This window comes from Grampus griseus, assembly GCF_964374135.1.
Source record: "Grampus griseus genome assembly, chromosome: 5".
Lineage (NCBI taxonomy): Eukaryota > Metazoa > Chordata > Mammalia > Artiodactyla > Delphinidae > Grampus > Grampus griseus.
The window spans coordinates 24,301,806-24,318,354 of record NC_138998.1 but is presented as its reverse complement, the minus strand read 5'-3'; the positions used below and the strand labels follow the sequence as shown (position 1 = coordinate 24,318,354).

Genomic DNA, 16,549 nt, shown 5'->3' with positions numbered 1-16,549 from the left:
CCTTTCCTGATGGTGAGCACAGTGGCCAGTGTTTAAAGAACTGTATATATGCATAACAAACAAGCATTTTGTATTAGTTATCTACTGCTGTGTAACAATTTACACCACAACTTAGTGGCTTAAAACAACAAACGTTTATTGTCTCACATTTTCTGTGATCAGGAGTCCAGTGGCCTAGCTGGGCCCTCAGACTCAGGGTGTGTCACAAGGATGTCATCAAGCTGTCAGCTGGGAAGGCAGTCACCTCATAGCTCCACCCCGGAACATCTGCTGTCAAGTTCGTTCAAGGCCTTGTTGGCAGGATTTAGTTCCTCACAGGTTGTTTGGCTGATGGCCTCATTTTTTCACTGGATTTTGGCCTGAGGCCTCCCTCAGCTTCATGCCCCGTGGGCCTCTCCACTGGGCCCCTCAGAGCATGGCAGCTGACTTCATCTGAGCCAACAGTTGAGAAGAGCTAGAAAAGTCAAGGAAGACAAGAAACCAAAGATTTTTTAACCGAATCTCAGAAGTGACATCCTCTCACCCTTGCTGTATTCTGTTCATTAGAAGCACGTCAGTAGGTTGAACCCATGCTCAAGGGGAGGGGATTACACAGGGCATGGTTACCACGGGCTGGAGAGCATTGGAGGTCATCTTAGAAGCCGCCTGGCTCACATGTGTACATATTTCTATCTATTGATGGTTTTTTTTTTTTTAAGCATAAAGTTTCCTGCCTTGCTTTTGTCATGTAGCAGTGTATTTTGGAGCAATTTCCAAGTCAGTGTATAAAGATCTTCTTGGCATAGCATTTTGGCCCTACACCACACTGAACATTCTATGGATGTGCCATAACTTATGAAACAGTCCCTTAGTGACGGACGGTCAGGGCATTTTTGATGTTTTGCTGCACATATTCTTTACTGGAGTGAGAAAGCATCCAGGAGGAAAATTCATTCTTACAAGTGGAATTGCTGGGTCAAAGGGTATGTTCACTTCACATTTTAGTAACTATGGCCAAATGGCCATCCAAACCCCAAAGCAGAAGAATTGTCTACTTCTCCACAGCTTCTTGAGGCATTTTTTTTGCCACAAGTTTTAATGAAAAGAGAAAAGAGAAATCGCAGGAGAAAAACTAGAAACCTAAGTCTAATAAGTGAGACTAATTGGAGTCATTAATTTTTAGTCACAAAAGGTGGGACACTATTTGTTTACTTTGATTTGGATTTACCAGGGTATTTTCCTAGTGTAATATACAAACAAGAGCAAGGACTCTTGAGTTGAGGTCCCAGCATACCTGTTGATCATGTCTGGCTCTCGTCACTATAATCTTAGATAATGCTTCCCTCTCTGAGGTTTGTGTGGGTCGCTAACAGCATTCAACAGTTAGCTTCTCAGATTCCAGCTGCATCTGTGGACACGGCACTCATGAATATCGAATAAAGTTTATAATGAGTAATTATTTACTTTGGAAACTTTACAGCTTTGGCTGTTTTGTCTTCTCTACGGATGTTTCAAGCATTTGAAAGACAGGGAATGTTGGGGTAAAAGAAGTCTTAGAACCCAGATATAGCTCTCCTCCAACTGCCTTCCAAATTCTGGAACCCTTTCTACAATCAGCTTCTGTCTGTGTATTTTCATAGAGAAGTACTTATTTCATTAAGGTAGATTGTTTCACTGGTAAACAGTTCTAGAGGTTAAAAAGTATTTTGTACATTGAGTAGAAATCAGAAATTTGTTGTTTCGTGCCTCTATCCAGTGCTTCCTCATCTGTCTTAGGGAGAAACAAGGAAAAGGTCTTTGTTCCTCAGCTCCCGTAGCTTCCTTCAGTCTGCTCTCCTGCAGGCCAATGACTTTATTTTGTATCATTCCTTCTTCGCAGGAGTTGATTTCCAGATGCACCACCACACTGATCCCTCTACTCTGAACACACTCCTATTCTAAGGTTCAAAAAGGTGTCAAGCATGAGGGTACCCACACTGCCAGTTTTTCTGCTGATCCCCACTTGATAGTAGGTATACTTTTAAGACCACTGATTGCTGGTATGTATAAATGACAAAGAGCTGTTGTGAATTCAAGAATGCTCTGACAGTGTCCATAGCAGCATTATTCACAACAGCCAAAAGCTGGAAGCAACCTAAATGTTTATCGATGGATAAACAGCTAAACAAACTGTGCTATAGACATACAATGGAATATTATTCAGCCTTAAAATGGAAGGAAATTCTGACACGTGCTACATCATAGCTACATTATAGGAGACATTATGCTAAGTGAAATAAGCGAGTCACAAAGGAACCAATACTGTTTGATTTCACTTATATGAGATATACAGAGTAGTCAAATTTATAGAGACAGAAAGTAGAATGGTGGTTTCCTGGTGCCGGGTGGGGGGCGGGGGGTGGGGGGAGGGGAGATGGGAAGTTAGTGTTGAACGGGTAGAGTTTCAGCTGGGGAAGATGAAAAAATTCTGGAGATGGATGAGAGTTTGCACAACAGTATGAATGGATTTAATGCCACTACGCTGCACCCTGAAAATGGTTAAAATGGCAAATTGTATGTTATGTGTATTTTACCACAGTAAACCAAATTGTATCCTAGCAGTCACAGCAGCATCTCCAAACACTTGAAAAACAAATTGTATATGTGCCTGAGATCTATTATTCATACACTCTACAGTTAGTTTTGGCCCCTCAACCCCACACCCGACATGAAATCTTCATTCGATCACACTGTAAGCCTCTGGGAGCCATTTGTACTATGTGGCCCTATTTCCCTGGGCGCGACTGATTAGACCAAGAATGAGCAGCTGATATGAGCTGGACTATTCAGAAACTCACGGCTGTGATTTTGGAATTTGGTTTCAGGAACTTTTTGTTAGTCTCTGTGTAGGGTGAGGGGATATATGTTTGGGAGCTACAAAGGTAGCCATCTTCCATGTTCATTTATTATTTATTCAACAAACGTTTATTGTTTGCTTATGGGTGCTAGGCACAGTAATAAGTTCTGGGATTCAGCCCTCTCCCTGTCCTCCTCAAGAAACAGAGCAAGCCAGACTGAAAAGGTATTACCTCTAATGTCATCTATAATATGTTTGTTATCTCTAAGATTTTGTGAACTCTTCCCTCCTCAATGAGCAATACAGTATACCATCGTTTTATCGTATTTAACTTCCCCCTCTACATTATTTCGTTAGCACTTTTTTTTTTTCAGCACTGGAGCTAGCACAACTGCTCAATGAAAGGACACTAGGAAGATTTTTTTTTTTTTTTTTTTTTTTTTTTTTGCCGTACGCGGGCCTCTCACTGCTGTGGCCTCTCCCGTCGCGGAGCACAGGCTCCAGACGCGCAGGCTCAGCGGCCATGGCTTACGGGCCCAGCCGCTCCGCAGCATGTGGGATCCTCCCAGACCGGGGCACGAACCCGTGTCCCCTGCATCGGCAGGCGGACTCTCAACCACTGCACCACCAGGGAAGCCCTCGAAAAGAGTTTTTTAAATTGAGGATGAGAAGAGATTCGTATTATTTCAAACTTTGCACAGGAAGGGAGACTTTTCAGTCTGTTTAAAATGAGCAAAATTTGCATTTTCTTAAAATGAGATAACATTGTGCTAAGGTCTCCATCCTGCTCTCCGAGAGCCTCTAGTAATTCCTGGGAGTTAGCCCCAGAAGTGACCTCTTAAGAGCAGGACAGATACCCCCAAAAGTTCTACAGATTCTTTGACGAGGCCTTCCCTGACTCCTCTTATGCAGCACCAGTCTTCTGTGTTCTCAAAAACCACCTCTGCTGTGGATTTCATTCATTAGCAAATAGTCATTGAGTGCCTGCATGATGCTTACTCTGTTTCAGGCACTGCAGACACAGCAGTAAACAAATCGGACCAAAATTTCAATCTTATTACACTTGTTGTGACACATCTGTCTCCATTATGCCCTGTAAGTCCTCTGACAACAGGGATCTGTCTCATGCCATTTCACTGGAACCATACCTTCTACCCCTTTAATTCCCCAATAACAATTTCAGAGCTCAGTTGCTTTGAGAAGACTGTATTTATTAGGACCATTCCCATGTTAGTGTTCTGGTCGGATCAAAGCTGTGCCTGCCAGCTTTCTTCTAAGATGAAGAAAGTTCATTTTAGATCCTGTGGTAGGCTGAATAATAGCCCTCCAGAGATGTCCACACCCTGATCCCTGGAAACTCCAGATACGTTAATTTACATGGCAAAGGGGCTTTGTGGACGTGATTAAGTTAAGGTTTTTGAGATGGGAAATTATCCTGGATTGCCGTGGAGGACCCAGTGTAATCATGAAGGACCTTAAAAGAGGGAGGTGGCAGACTTGGAGAGAAGATTATAAGTTTGAAACAGAGGTCAGAGAAGAGAGAGGATGCTATGCTATTGGCTTTGAGGACGGAGAAGGGGCCACAAGCCAGGGAGTGTAGGTGAACTCTAGAGGCTGGAAAAGGTAAGGAAATGGATTCTCCTCTAGAGCATCCAAAATGAACACAGGCCTGCTGGCACATTTTACACTTCTGACCTACAGAACTATAAGATAATACATTTGTGTTGCTATAAGCTGCTAACTTTGAGGTAATTGTTCTGGCAGCAACAGGAGGTTAATAGAGATTTCTACCCGTCCTCCCTCTAATCTGCTCACCCCACTGCCCATTCTCCCTGGTGCACAGAGCAGGACATTTCTACTCTGTTCCCTTACTTTCCCAAGTTATGGATGTGTCCTGGGGTTTCTTAACACAAGCCTGTAATAGTGTTTCTGTCATAGGGTTGTCTGACCATTGGCAGTCTTTGGCATATCCTCAGGGTCCCCAAGTTATCTATGAGAATTAAAAATTCTGTATTTTTAGTTCCATGCTTGGCTAAATAATTAATATATAATTAATATATATTTTAATAATTCAACTTACAACCCTAAAGTCAGCCTCATCCTCGTAAGAACACTAAAAGCATTCGCATCAAAGTCAGGAACAAGACAGGGATATCCATTAGTGCCATTCTTACTTATTGTTATGCTGGATGCATGGCTAATGTTATTACACAAAAGATAGAAAAAAAAAAGTGGGACAAGAGGAGGTAAACTTATAGTTATTTGCCAATGAAATGAAAGTCCAAAAGAAAATGTGAAAATCTATACAAACAATAAAAGAATTCAGCCAAGTGGTAGGTACAACATTCATGCATGGTAATCAACATATAAAATTACCTAGGACACATATAAATAATGGAAAAACATCCTATTTGCAGTAACAAAAAATTAAAAAACTAAGAATTAGGGTAACAAGAAATGTGCAAAGTCAATACAAAGGAAACAGAACAAAACTTAGAAAAGAAGAAAAGTATGCCATGTTCCTTAAGAGAAAGACTTACCATGATAGCACTGTGAAAAGAGAGTCTTATGTGCTTAAGACCACTGCAGCTGGGCTTCTGTTGTTGGCAACCAAATGAAACTGATCAGAGAAAAAGTCTTGTTTTATTTTCTCTCCCTAACTTTATTCTCCACCTAGCCTTTATATTACCTGGTGGTCCAAGCCAAGCCCCCCTTTGGACTGCCAGGCCATGCAAGTGAGTTCTCCCTAGGAGATGTTGCCCTCTGCTCGTTGTTGTGACTTGCGCTGGGCACCTTCAGTCCTCCTTTGTCACACACACATACACACACACACAAACTTAGAAACACCCATTTCCACAATACCCTATCTGGACCATCCTAGGTTTTACTATATTGTTGATACAATAATTGCTACACAGTAAGGGTAATCTCCCCAGGATCAAAGCTAAAATAGCAATTTTTATTATCTTCAACATGTTACCGGACCATTCTTGGGCTATATGCTTTCTGACACTGTTTTGTTTTTTGGGTTTTTTTTGTGGTACGCAGGCCTCTCACTCTTGTGGCCTCTCCCGTTGCGGAGCACAGGCTCCAGACGCGCAGGCCCAGCGGCCGTGGCTCACGGGCCCAGCCGCTCCGCGGCATGTGGGATCCTCCCAGACCGGGGCACGAACCCGCATCCCCTGCATCGGCAGGCGGACTCTCAACCACTACGCCACCAGGGAAGCCCCTGACACTGTTTTTTATATACTTCTTACCTCCCTACATCCTGGGCATTGTAGTTAAAAAAAATTCCACTGCTAATTACTATTGTCAAAGGAATTCTATATATCATCAATAAGTACATTTTTTTTGCTGGGGGGGAGAAAAGGGAGAAGCTGTTATTGCCACTGAAATTTTACTTGTCAGGGTAGCATTGTGGGGTGGGGCAGGCGATCAGGTTAATCAGAAAGAATCTTCCAGTCCACACAGACCACAGCCTCCTTGGAGGCTGTTACCTATCCCTAGAAGCGGCTAGGATCTCTCAGCAGATAAGCTAAGTTGGATTTTTAGCTCTCCCTTCCTCCCTTTTATCTTCTTTCTGCAGAACCTGGCACATGCTAGAATTTCAGAACTGCCAAATGAACAAATGGATGGGATTGTCCTTTCACCAACCTATATCCTGAAGCCTAAAGAGCAGGGAGAGCTGCTTAAACGTTCTCTAGAAAGTGCCACCAAGTAGGAGCGGTTCATTGGCACAATAGAGGAGACGTTAGCCTGAGGGCAATCATTTTTTTTTTTTTAACATCTTTATTGGGGTATAATTGCTTTACAATGGTGTGTTAGTTTCTGCTTTATAACAAAGTGAATCAGTTATACATATACATATGTTCCCATATCTCTTCCCTCTTGCGTCTCCCTCCCTCCCACCCTCCCTATCCCACCCCTCCAGGCTGTCACAAAGCACCAAGCCAATATCCCTGTACCATGCGGCTGCTTCCAACTAGCTATCTACCTTACTACGTTTGTTAGTGTGTATATGTCCATGACTCTCTCTCGTCCTGTCACAGCTCACCCTTCCCTCTCCCCCCAAAATGGGCAGAAGACCTAAATAGACATTTCTCCAAAGAAGATATACAAACTGCCAACAAACACATGAAAGAATGCTCAACATCATTAATCATTAGAGAAATGCAAATCAAAACTACAATGAGATATCATCTCACACCAGTCAGAATGGCCATCATCAAAAAATCTAGAAACAATAAATGCTGGAGAGGGTGTGGAGAAAAGGGAACACTCTTGCACTGCTGGTGGGAATGTGAATTGGTTCAGCCACTATGGAGAACAGTATGGAGGTTCCTTAAAAAGCTACAAATAGAACTACCATATGACCCAGCAATCCCACTACTGGGCATATACCCAGAGAAAACCGAAATTCAAAAAGGGCAATCATTTTTAAGGTCTCTACCTTTCACTGCGTGTACTGTGAAATGCTGCTATTGTTTCAGCCTCTCCACTCCATCTTTCCCTCCCCCCCCCTTATTTTAAAAGAAATTAAAACATTTTGGGAGGCCCTTAAAAGTAAATGGGCCCTAGACACTGCGCCCTCTGTGCCTAACAGGTAAGTCTGTTCTTGGTGCCGGGGGACTGATTGTTAAATATTTTGATCATTACCCCTGCTGAGACTTACATTGTACATGAGAAGTAGATAACTCATAGGCCTACAAGCAGGCCTGTGTGGGGCACTTGTCCACCGTGTGTGGCGAAGCCCTGGACCCCCCTTCCCAAGAGCTCCCTGTGGCTCACCTCCACCGGATTGTTCCCAGACTTGCCCATTTTTCAAGAAAAACTGGAAATCCTGAGTAGAAAAAAGTCAAGTCTCCCAATTAAAAAATGATCAAAATTCAAAGAAAAAACCCTCCCTGCTTGAGCCAAACAAAACACCTCTGCGGACTGCATCTGGCACTACTTTGTAATCTCGGTCAAATGTAGCTTTGGGGAGAACCCTTGCAAACAGATGACAGGTGTAGGACTAGAGAACCAACACGCCAGGAAGAGAAGAATGGTATGGGTTCAGTGTGATTGTAAAAAAGTAATACTAATTGCAGTAAATTGTATGATTTTCTTACTCTTCATGTGTAGTCACTTGGCAATAATAATTGTGAATCTAATTAAAAATTTCAGGTTCTGTAAACTTCCGTTCATATTCATATTCATGCCCTTTCATCCTCCTTGATTTGTGGCTTGAGTAACAGGGCCATTTACCTGTACCTATTGAGGAGAACTCTGCTCTGAATCGTGATTGTGAGTTTTTAAGAGTACTTAATTAGGCCTTAATAAAAGCCTATGTACCATTTCTAGTCAGGTCATATTTGTTTGACTTCCTTTGGGGCTTTACTGTATGAAAAAGAAGAGAGAGAAGAAGTCTATGTTCCTTTATGTTCAAGTCTTTAGGCGTAAACATTTAATAAAAATGATTTTTACGTGAAGTAGGACTTTAGGGATCTAAATGAAAAGTATGTATATATTCACTTTACAGTGACAAAGTCAGCCTGCAGCATTGCCAGAACATGACTTGGCACGGCCAAGCCCACAATTCTCCCTTCATCTCAGCTGATGATTTCATTTTCTAATCCTAGATTGTAAACAGACAATGAAGATCTGGTGCGATGAGCATCTTGAGCGCGAAACAGGTTCCTATGGTAACAGAAGCAGTCTCTTTCTTAGGCTTGGTAGGGGAGGGAGGTCTGTAAGTCTTCCTGGAGGAAGGGATATCTTCAATAAGAGTATAAAAAGAAATCGATTAGCCTTCAATTAGCAGTCAGGACAAGGGTAGGGGGGAGAAGCCCAGAAGTGAAAAAAGCTGGGCTCGAAAATAAATTCAGCAGGACTGGAGATTCTAAAGCATCATTCCATTTCAAGTATAGCACTTGTTACTTTCTGACTATTCCTTGTTTGCTTATTTGTTTACTGTCTGTTCTTCTACCCCCATCCCCTCACACAGAACAGGAGCCCTACCTGGCCTGCTGATTCCTCAGCCTGGCACATACGACTGTTAGTCTTTCCATGTGTCAGATCCAGCTTCCCTCACCATCACGCCAACCTCCCCTCCCTCTCCCCCCCAACACCATCCAACAGACAAAATTCTACTTCCTCAGAGTTGGCTCAAATGCATCCTTCTCTGTGAAACCTCCCCCCAACTCTTTGCCCAACCCCTACCTTTAGAATTAATTCTTTCAGGGTTCCCACAGCTAATGACCCTTCCTTGCAGCATAAATTGAATTCTACAGCGTTAGTTAGTTTGCTGTTCCCTTCTCTCCCCTATTCCTCATTAAATCTTTTTTTTTGGTTCCTCATTAAATCTTAAATCATATGAAGATAATGTGTTTTAGGCATCTCTGTAAGCCTCTCAACATTTCGTGCAGGCTTTTACACACAAAACGGGCTCAAAATTTTTTTTTTTTAAATATTTTGAATAAATGAATTCAGGAGAAGGTCATGAACCCTTCTTCCTCCCTTCCCCCAGTGATCAGAGCAATCTTTTAAAACTTAAAATCTGACCACATCACAGCCCTACTTAACTGTGTTGAGGGCCGCTCTTCATCCTTGGAATAGAATTCTAATTCTCTAAGCACACTGGTTACCTCAGGGTCCTGTGTGAGCTTGCTCCCAACCACTTCTCCAGCCACGTCGATTCCCAAAACCTGGTCTAATAAAACGGGACTGCTTAACGTGACTGGGCTGTCCTGATTCATGCCACCAGGCTTTTATTTCAACGACTCCCTCTGCTTGGAAAGCCCTTTCCATTTTCCTTGCCTGGTTTGGCTCAGGAATGACCTCAAGCAAGCTTTCCTTCTTTGACTATAGATCCTATTAAAAATTTAAAAAACCAAAACCCAAAAAGCTAAGTACAGAAAGGTTTATGGCGTTCCCCTCCATTTATGTGATTAAAAATGAAAAAACCGTAAAATGTAATTCTTAAATGACACACAACTTACATGGATGCTAGATTTAGAATACCATCTGTTTATGATTTTTCTTTCATTCACCCTCTCTCTGCATGTAGCCGTTTTGACCCAGAGTCTATCCGATAACCCCACTGCCGGAACCTCAGGTTGGGTCAAAAGCTTCCCTCCTCCGCTTCCGGACACCACTCTATTTTAAATTAACTTGAACAGACTGCAAGTTTGCCTTTCCCACTAGGGTGTGAGCGACAGAGGTGGCGCGAACACCATCTCTGTCCACGGAGCGCCGGACCCCGGTCGGCTCCAGATTTCTGAGTTGAAGTAAAGGCTCCTCCCCAGCTGACGACGCACTTCTTCTTTACGAAGACTTTCCCTCCTCGCCCAGCAAGTGCAACTGGCTCGCACCTACCAAAGGTTGGTGCTGGAAAAAGACTGAACTATCGACCGGCCCTGAAAGCCAGGACGAGAAGATTCTCTAAATTCTCGGGCCCAATAACGCGACACGCCACAGAGACGCCCCCAAATATTCAGCGGAATGGGCGGGCCCGGGAAATGACCAGCACCGAAGTCACGTGGCGAAGCTCCTCTTCAATTTCGCCAAGTCGGCAGTCGACTATTCGGGCTTGCACGCGCCTCAGGCGGGCTCCGCTGAGATCGAGTCTTTCGGCGCTCGACTCGCCCGCGCTGCTGCCGCTGCCGAAGGAGGGGCAAAGCTGAAGATGGCGGACAAAACGCCAGGCGGCTCTCAGAAGGCCAGTTCAAAGGTAATTTCTTAGAGGACTTAGTAAGTCAGTGAGTGTATCACTGTCGTCTGGGGACTACAGACGCTTCTGGCCAGAGGGAGGAGATTGGGGTGGGGGTCCGCGTTCTGGTCGCGGTGGTAGGCCGGGCGCAGACTCACCGTGGTGCGCAGGTTGAGAGGCCTGGTATCTCCTCTTAGTCCCAGCCTGGATTCGGCTCGAGACTGGCGGGCCCAGGGCGGGTGGCGTGAGTAGTTCGGCTCCCGCTTAGAACTGGAGTGAAATCAGTGATTTAGACTGAGGTCTGAAGTCGGGAAAACGCGCCCCTGTATTTCAGCTTACTGAGCTCCGAGGCCGCGGGACAGAGCCTGGGAGAGGCGGGAATCGCTTCCCGGTGCTTAAGTGTCTGCCTCTGTTTCCTCGGCTCTTTGGGTTTGGTTCTCGCACGCTTTCGGCCTCGCTCAATTTCCTTCACGTTCTCCAGAGAATAGATAATCTCTAGGGCCGCAAATTGTGAGGGGAGGACCAATAGTGGAAGGAAGCGGGGTGGGAAGTGCAGTTCTCCTTTGCGGTGATGCCTCGCCAAGGTTAATGCTACGCTCTACACGTGGTCTTAGCTCACATAAGAGGAAGTGTAAAATGAGCCCTTCCATGGAGGGCTCGTTTTCGAGGACTCGGGGTCTTCCGCTTCTTCTGAAAGGAAAACTTTAATAGACTTGGAAGCCACCTAAGACTAGTAAATTGCTTTTGAGTTTACAGGGAACCGTGTGCACGTATTGTGAAACCACTGAGCTGTAGAAGTCGTTTAGCGTTAGTTAGGTTGTGATTAGCATCGGGTCCTAAGTTGCCGTCCTGGACGGGTCACTTAATCGTTTTTTGCTTTGAGTTTTTCATCTCCAACACGATATTAAAAGTAATAGTGCCCGAAGTAGTTGTTAAGCTTTTTGATGCTGATGCAAGAAGTGTAATACTTAAAGGTTCTAAGGACTTACGTCTTAAAGAGTGTGTATGATAGTAAGTAGGTTATGAGGAAGTTACGTTTACGGTAGAGGGGTCTAGTCTTGTGTGTACAGTTTGTTCTGGGAAACGTAAGCTATTATACACCTGCTTTCTCAGTTTCTATTAAATCATAGTCTTTATGCCATTTGGTGAATGATGTTTATAATTAGTTCGTAATTAGTAATGGATTTACCAGAAATCTTTTAGTTATGTAGAAACTGTGGTAGAGGGCCAGTCTTGGCTGCTTTACAACCTGCGTTCACTCCTTGTTTGTTTCTCCCCTCCCCAGTACATTTCTCCTTGGTGAGGAGGGGCTCACCGGGTTGGGTACATGACTGCCCGCTTCCTCAGCGGACTCTGACAAAAACAGCCCTGCTTACTATTAGGGAACTGTTACTAAAGCTAGTGCATCCATAAAATTCATGCACAAGCCTCACTATTTTTGTTTCTACTCAAAGTAATATTTTAAGTGTCTTCTGTTTGAGGCTTTGGCTTACATTGGAAACATTAATGTATATATATGTTCAGGCCTCCTTCTCTAGTAGTACTTCTCACGGTTGTGACTGTGTGGCTGTTCCCTGTAAGTAAATTGTTGGATCTTCCAGTAATCTTTTTAGTTTATATTGCTTTAGATTATAATCAGTTGATGCTGTTAAGAGATTTCCTACCGATGTCTGTAAAATATCTCAGGAGGGTGCGTGATGTAGTGGAGAGATTATGGATTTTGATAACAAACAAAAGGTATTTGGATTCAAATCCTGACTTGGTAATAAATTATATTTGCGATATCAAGGCAAATTGCTTAAACTTTTCAGCCTCAATTTCCTTGTTTGTAATATGGACATAATCCCTTTTCTACAGGGTTGATGTAAGGGTTAAATGAGTGAATATCTATAAAGTACATAAAAAAACTTAGTTCCTTTCCTCTCCCCTTTGTTCTTAGAGGAAGTAAAAAGTACTTACTTTTCAAAATGTCAGGCTAAATTCTAATCCTGAGATTTAGAATCTATTATCAGTTATCATAATGACTGCTCAGATTACTGCTTTCTATTTCTAACACAAGTCCAGAATTTATTGGAGAGAGTATAAGATCATTTTGGTTAATATGACAGTGTTTGGAATTTCTAGCCTTTGATCTCTGTTTTGATTTCTTCCTCTGGGGAGTGCAGATGAGTGACATATTCTACCATACAGATGGAGTAAAATATTCTTTAGTTTCATGTTCATTCTTACTCTTTGGTAGTTAAATTCCCATTGCTATGGGTAGGGATGCTTGTTAATCGTATTTCTAGACCCTGAGGAAAATGTTAATTTTTAAATGTACAAGAGGATGTAATGTACGGCATGGTGACTATAGTTAATAATACTGTATTGCATATTTGAAAGCTAAGAAGAGAGTAGATCTTAAAAGTTCTCATCACAAGAAGAAAAAACTCTGTAACTATGTTTAATGATGGCTATTAACTAGACTTATTGTGATGAAATTTCTGCAGTGTATACAAATACTGAATCATTATGTTGTATACCCAAAACTAATCGTGTTGTATGTCATTTATACCTCAGTAAAAAAAAGTGGAGCTAATTGAGGTAATTTAAGGTATTGAGGTAATTTAACAAATAAAATGTATAATAGGGTTTTTTGCTATTGACAATGGCAAAATTATTTGATGTGTCTTAATTACAAAATGAAGAAATTAAATTAGATAACCTCTACAGTTTCTTTTAGCTTTAAAAATTACATTTTAAGTTTGTATAGTCAAATGATTTAACGTTTATGTGTAGTTGTCCCTGATGAAGAGACCCTTTATTTTCTGTGTAATTTTGCTGTACTTTTTATTTTAAAGCCTGACAAATATAGAAATTCAGTAAATGTTTTAGGAATTAGCTAAAAATTTCCTGTGCATTTATTCTTGTATCACCAGACTAAAATGATGCTTTGGGGGAGGGGGTACCATGTTGTAGCTTTGATTTTGGGAGGAGAGGCAAAGAGCCTATAATTGTTTGCTTAGAAAAATGTTAAATTTAATATATAAACTTAGAATTTAATTTATAAAAATTAATTTATTTTGATTGTAAGAGTTGTTTGCTCAGCCAATGAGGATATGAAGAGAATGTGGTATTCTCGTTCCCTCTGCAGCTCCTGTGCTGGTAGTACTACTAATATAATGGAATTGTGTGCCCTGTTATTTCACTCTGTGACAGTGCTTATTTTTTGCCATAGTGTCAAAAATTGGGTTAGAGAGGTAAATGAGCTAAGTAGGAAATACTGCTGGCTTCCTTGGACACCCAGTGCTAAATTGGTGTGGGAACTATTTTAATTGACTGCTGATTAACAAAAGTATTTCAGTTGTACGAAATATGTATTGATATAATGATTATCCATTCAAGACTTATCATCCTTAGGTATATATTACTGCTTGTGTACATTTTTTTGGTGGTACCTGAAGGTATGTAAGAATTAAATATGATCAAAAACTCCAAACAAAACACAAACCTTGAAAAATTAGGCTCTCTTGTTCTGCATTTTAGTTTAAACTGAATCTTTATTATGATATGGATGTAAGATAAGATAACAGTCTTATCTTAAAATATAAGGTGGCTGTGTTTTGGGGTGGAGAGAGGCATTAGGAACTTTTATTTTCTTGATTGGTGTCTTTTAGAAATTCGAGTATTTGTAGCACTGGTGCTCGAATATGACTATTAATATGGTATTAAAAATTTTCTGTCTTATTGGATTGAATTATTTGTTTTCTGAAAGTCTAGCTTTTTTTTTTTTTTTTTTCCTCGGTACGCGGGCCTCTCACTGTTGTGGCCTCTCCCGTTGCGGAGCACAGGCTCCGGACTCACAGGCTCAGCGGCCACGGCTCAGGGGCCCAGTTGCTCCGCGGCATGTGGGATCATGTGGGATCCTCCCAGACCGGGGCACGAACCCGTGTCCCCTGCATCGGCAGGCGGACTCTCAACCACTGCGCCACCAGGGAAGCCCTGAAAGTCTAGTTTTTATTCTCTTCTAGTTTTTATTCTCTTCTAGTTTTTATCCCTGAAGCTTTTTTCCCCTAGAAAGTATAATAAATTGACAAAAAATACTCATTTGCCAGTAAGGCAAATGAGAGGAGGGCTCATTTGGTATGCAAGTTGAAGACTCATGCCTCTCTATCACTTTTTACAAAGGACATCATTTTTGAAAAACAAAAACAAAAAAGAGCCCAAAACTTCCTACAGGATATTAAACTCAAAAATATTAATATTACAAATAATTTGCCTCTTGTACTGTTAAGTAGCTTTAACAGTTTATTGCAGATTGACCACATGCTAGATATTTTGCTGAAATAATTTTTTTTAAAAGCAAGATGCATTTGCCAATAGCAGTTGAGGCTATTTGGTACTGTTAGATGTCTCTTCCTTGAGCACTTAATTTTTTTCACCAGGCTTTCCTCATTTTAGATTACAGATCATTCAAAATGTACTTACAACTTTTCATGTGTTGGTAGTGTTTTGGATGTAATTTTAAGGATAATTTCAGGTTTATTATTTAACTCAATAGATTTGATGAATTTTTTTGAGAGGTAGACTTTGGTTTGTCTTGGAAAGTGGTATTCAGCTAGGTAGCTGTTACTTGTTGGTGAGTGGACAGCTTAGTATGTTGATAGTGAGGAGTGCAATTTTGTTGTGTAGGTACTTGTTCCAACTTGGTACGTCAGCAAGTTTATTGAGGCTCCGTCACTTGCCAGATTTTGTTTGACTCTGAGGAAGAAAAAATTAAATAAGATGATAATCAGTTTTGGGGAACATGCTGTCAAGTGGAAAAAGAGTCAACACATGATAGTTCAAAGCAGAGCCATCAGAAGCGTCTAAAACTTTAGGGAAAGAAATGACAGCTGGTTGATTGGAGGGTGGGGTGGGGAGGCTTCAGGAATAGAGGAGTTTGAGTCTTTTGAACAATGAATAGAGTTTTGAAGGGTAGACATAGAGGTATAAAAAAGAGATGGGTGAGGTAAAGAAAATAAATCACTGGCAAATGGATTGATACATGTTCTGGTTTAGCCAATGTATATAGGACATTTGCATAGGGATAAAAGTTTCTGAGACGGAAGGATAAGTTTGAGCTAAATTGTGGCGGCTTTAAAACCTATGGAATAAAATTAGAGAGCCATGGAAGATTCAAGGCAGGAAAGTCCTTTAGGAAAGCTCTTCTGGAGACATAGTTTAGGAAGAATTTGGGATTGAGGAGGATTAGTTTGAAGATTTTTGTAGTGCTGCTGATAAATATTAAAGATTGCTTCAAAATCTCACCTCAGATACTCTTTGGGAAGCTTTTCTGACATCGTCCCCACTCCCACTAAGATTTGCTTGCCCTCTGTGCTCTGGTGGTATAGCCACACTGTTTTACTTGTCTCTCTTATTTATTAGCTCCTAAGAACATTTATATCTGATGTAAGGCACAGTACCAGTAAGTGGTTGCCCAGTAAATGGGTTGAATAAAGGGAAGATCTGAACCACAATAGTGTCTTTAGTAAAAAGGGTCCCCAGAGAAGAGTTTCAGTAGAGGTGGGGTGAACAGAATTTGACTCAGTTGGTTATGGGGGAGAGGGAAGTAGTCAAGGATGACCTTGGTATAATGCTGCTGGCTAACACTCATTGAGCACTTTTATGTACCAAACACGGTTCTTAGTGCTTCACCTGTCTTTGTCCTTCACAACAATCCTATAAGGCAGGTGCTATTCAGCATTACAGGTGAAGGAACTAGGCCCAAGTTTACAAAGCTGGTAAGTGCTAAAAACAGGAAGTGTGATTCCAGAGTCTGTGCTCTTAACATTTTACTACTTCTGTATTATGACTGATTGAAAGTTACCATTCGGTGTTAGAAGTAAGAAGGTCAACAGGAGAAGCTAGTTTGGGAGGAAACTATATTTTATATATATAGGATGTGAGGAACTTGCAGATATTCAGGTGAAGATGTCCAGGAAGTTGTTTAAGAACAGATTGGAACCCAGGAGAGGCACCAAGGTTGAAGATAAGGAATTGGGAGTCATCTCAGCACAATAAAA

The 16,549-nt window shown here is 41.7% G+C and overlaps 1 protein-coding gene across 3 annotated transcripts in view; it reads left to right on the top strand.

Moving 5' to 3' along the window:
• The first annotated feature begins 10,414 nt into the window (after positions 1 to 10,414).
• The window catches only part of U2SURP (U2 snRNP associated SURP domain containing), a 53,009-nt gene continuing 46,874 nt past the window's right edge, over positions 10,415 to 16,549 (top strand). For 2 of the 3 annotated variants that reach the window (XM_082654563.1, XM_082654562.1), the window contains exon 1: positions 10,440 to 10,526. In XM_082654563.1, the coding sequence (XP_082510689.1) occupies positions 10,482 to 10,526 (45 nt within the window). In that variant the 5' untranslated portion in view covers positions 10,440 to 10,481. Of the gene's footprint in view, positions 10,527 to 16,549 lie in introns of all 3 variants that reach the window. The other variant, XM_082654564.1, reaches the window with a different exon arrangement.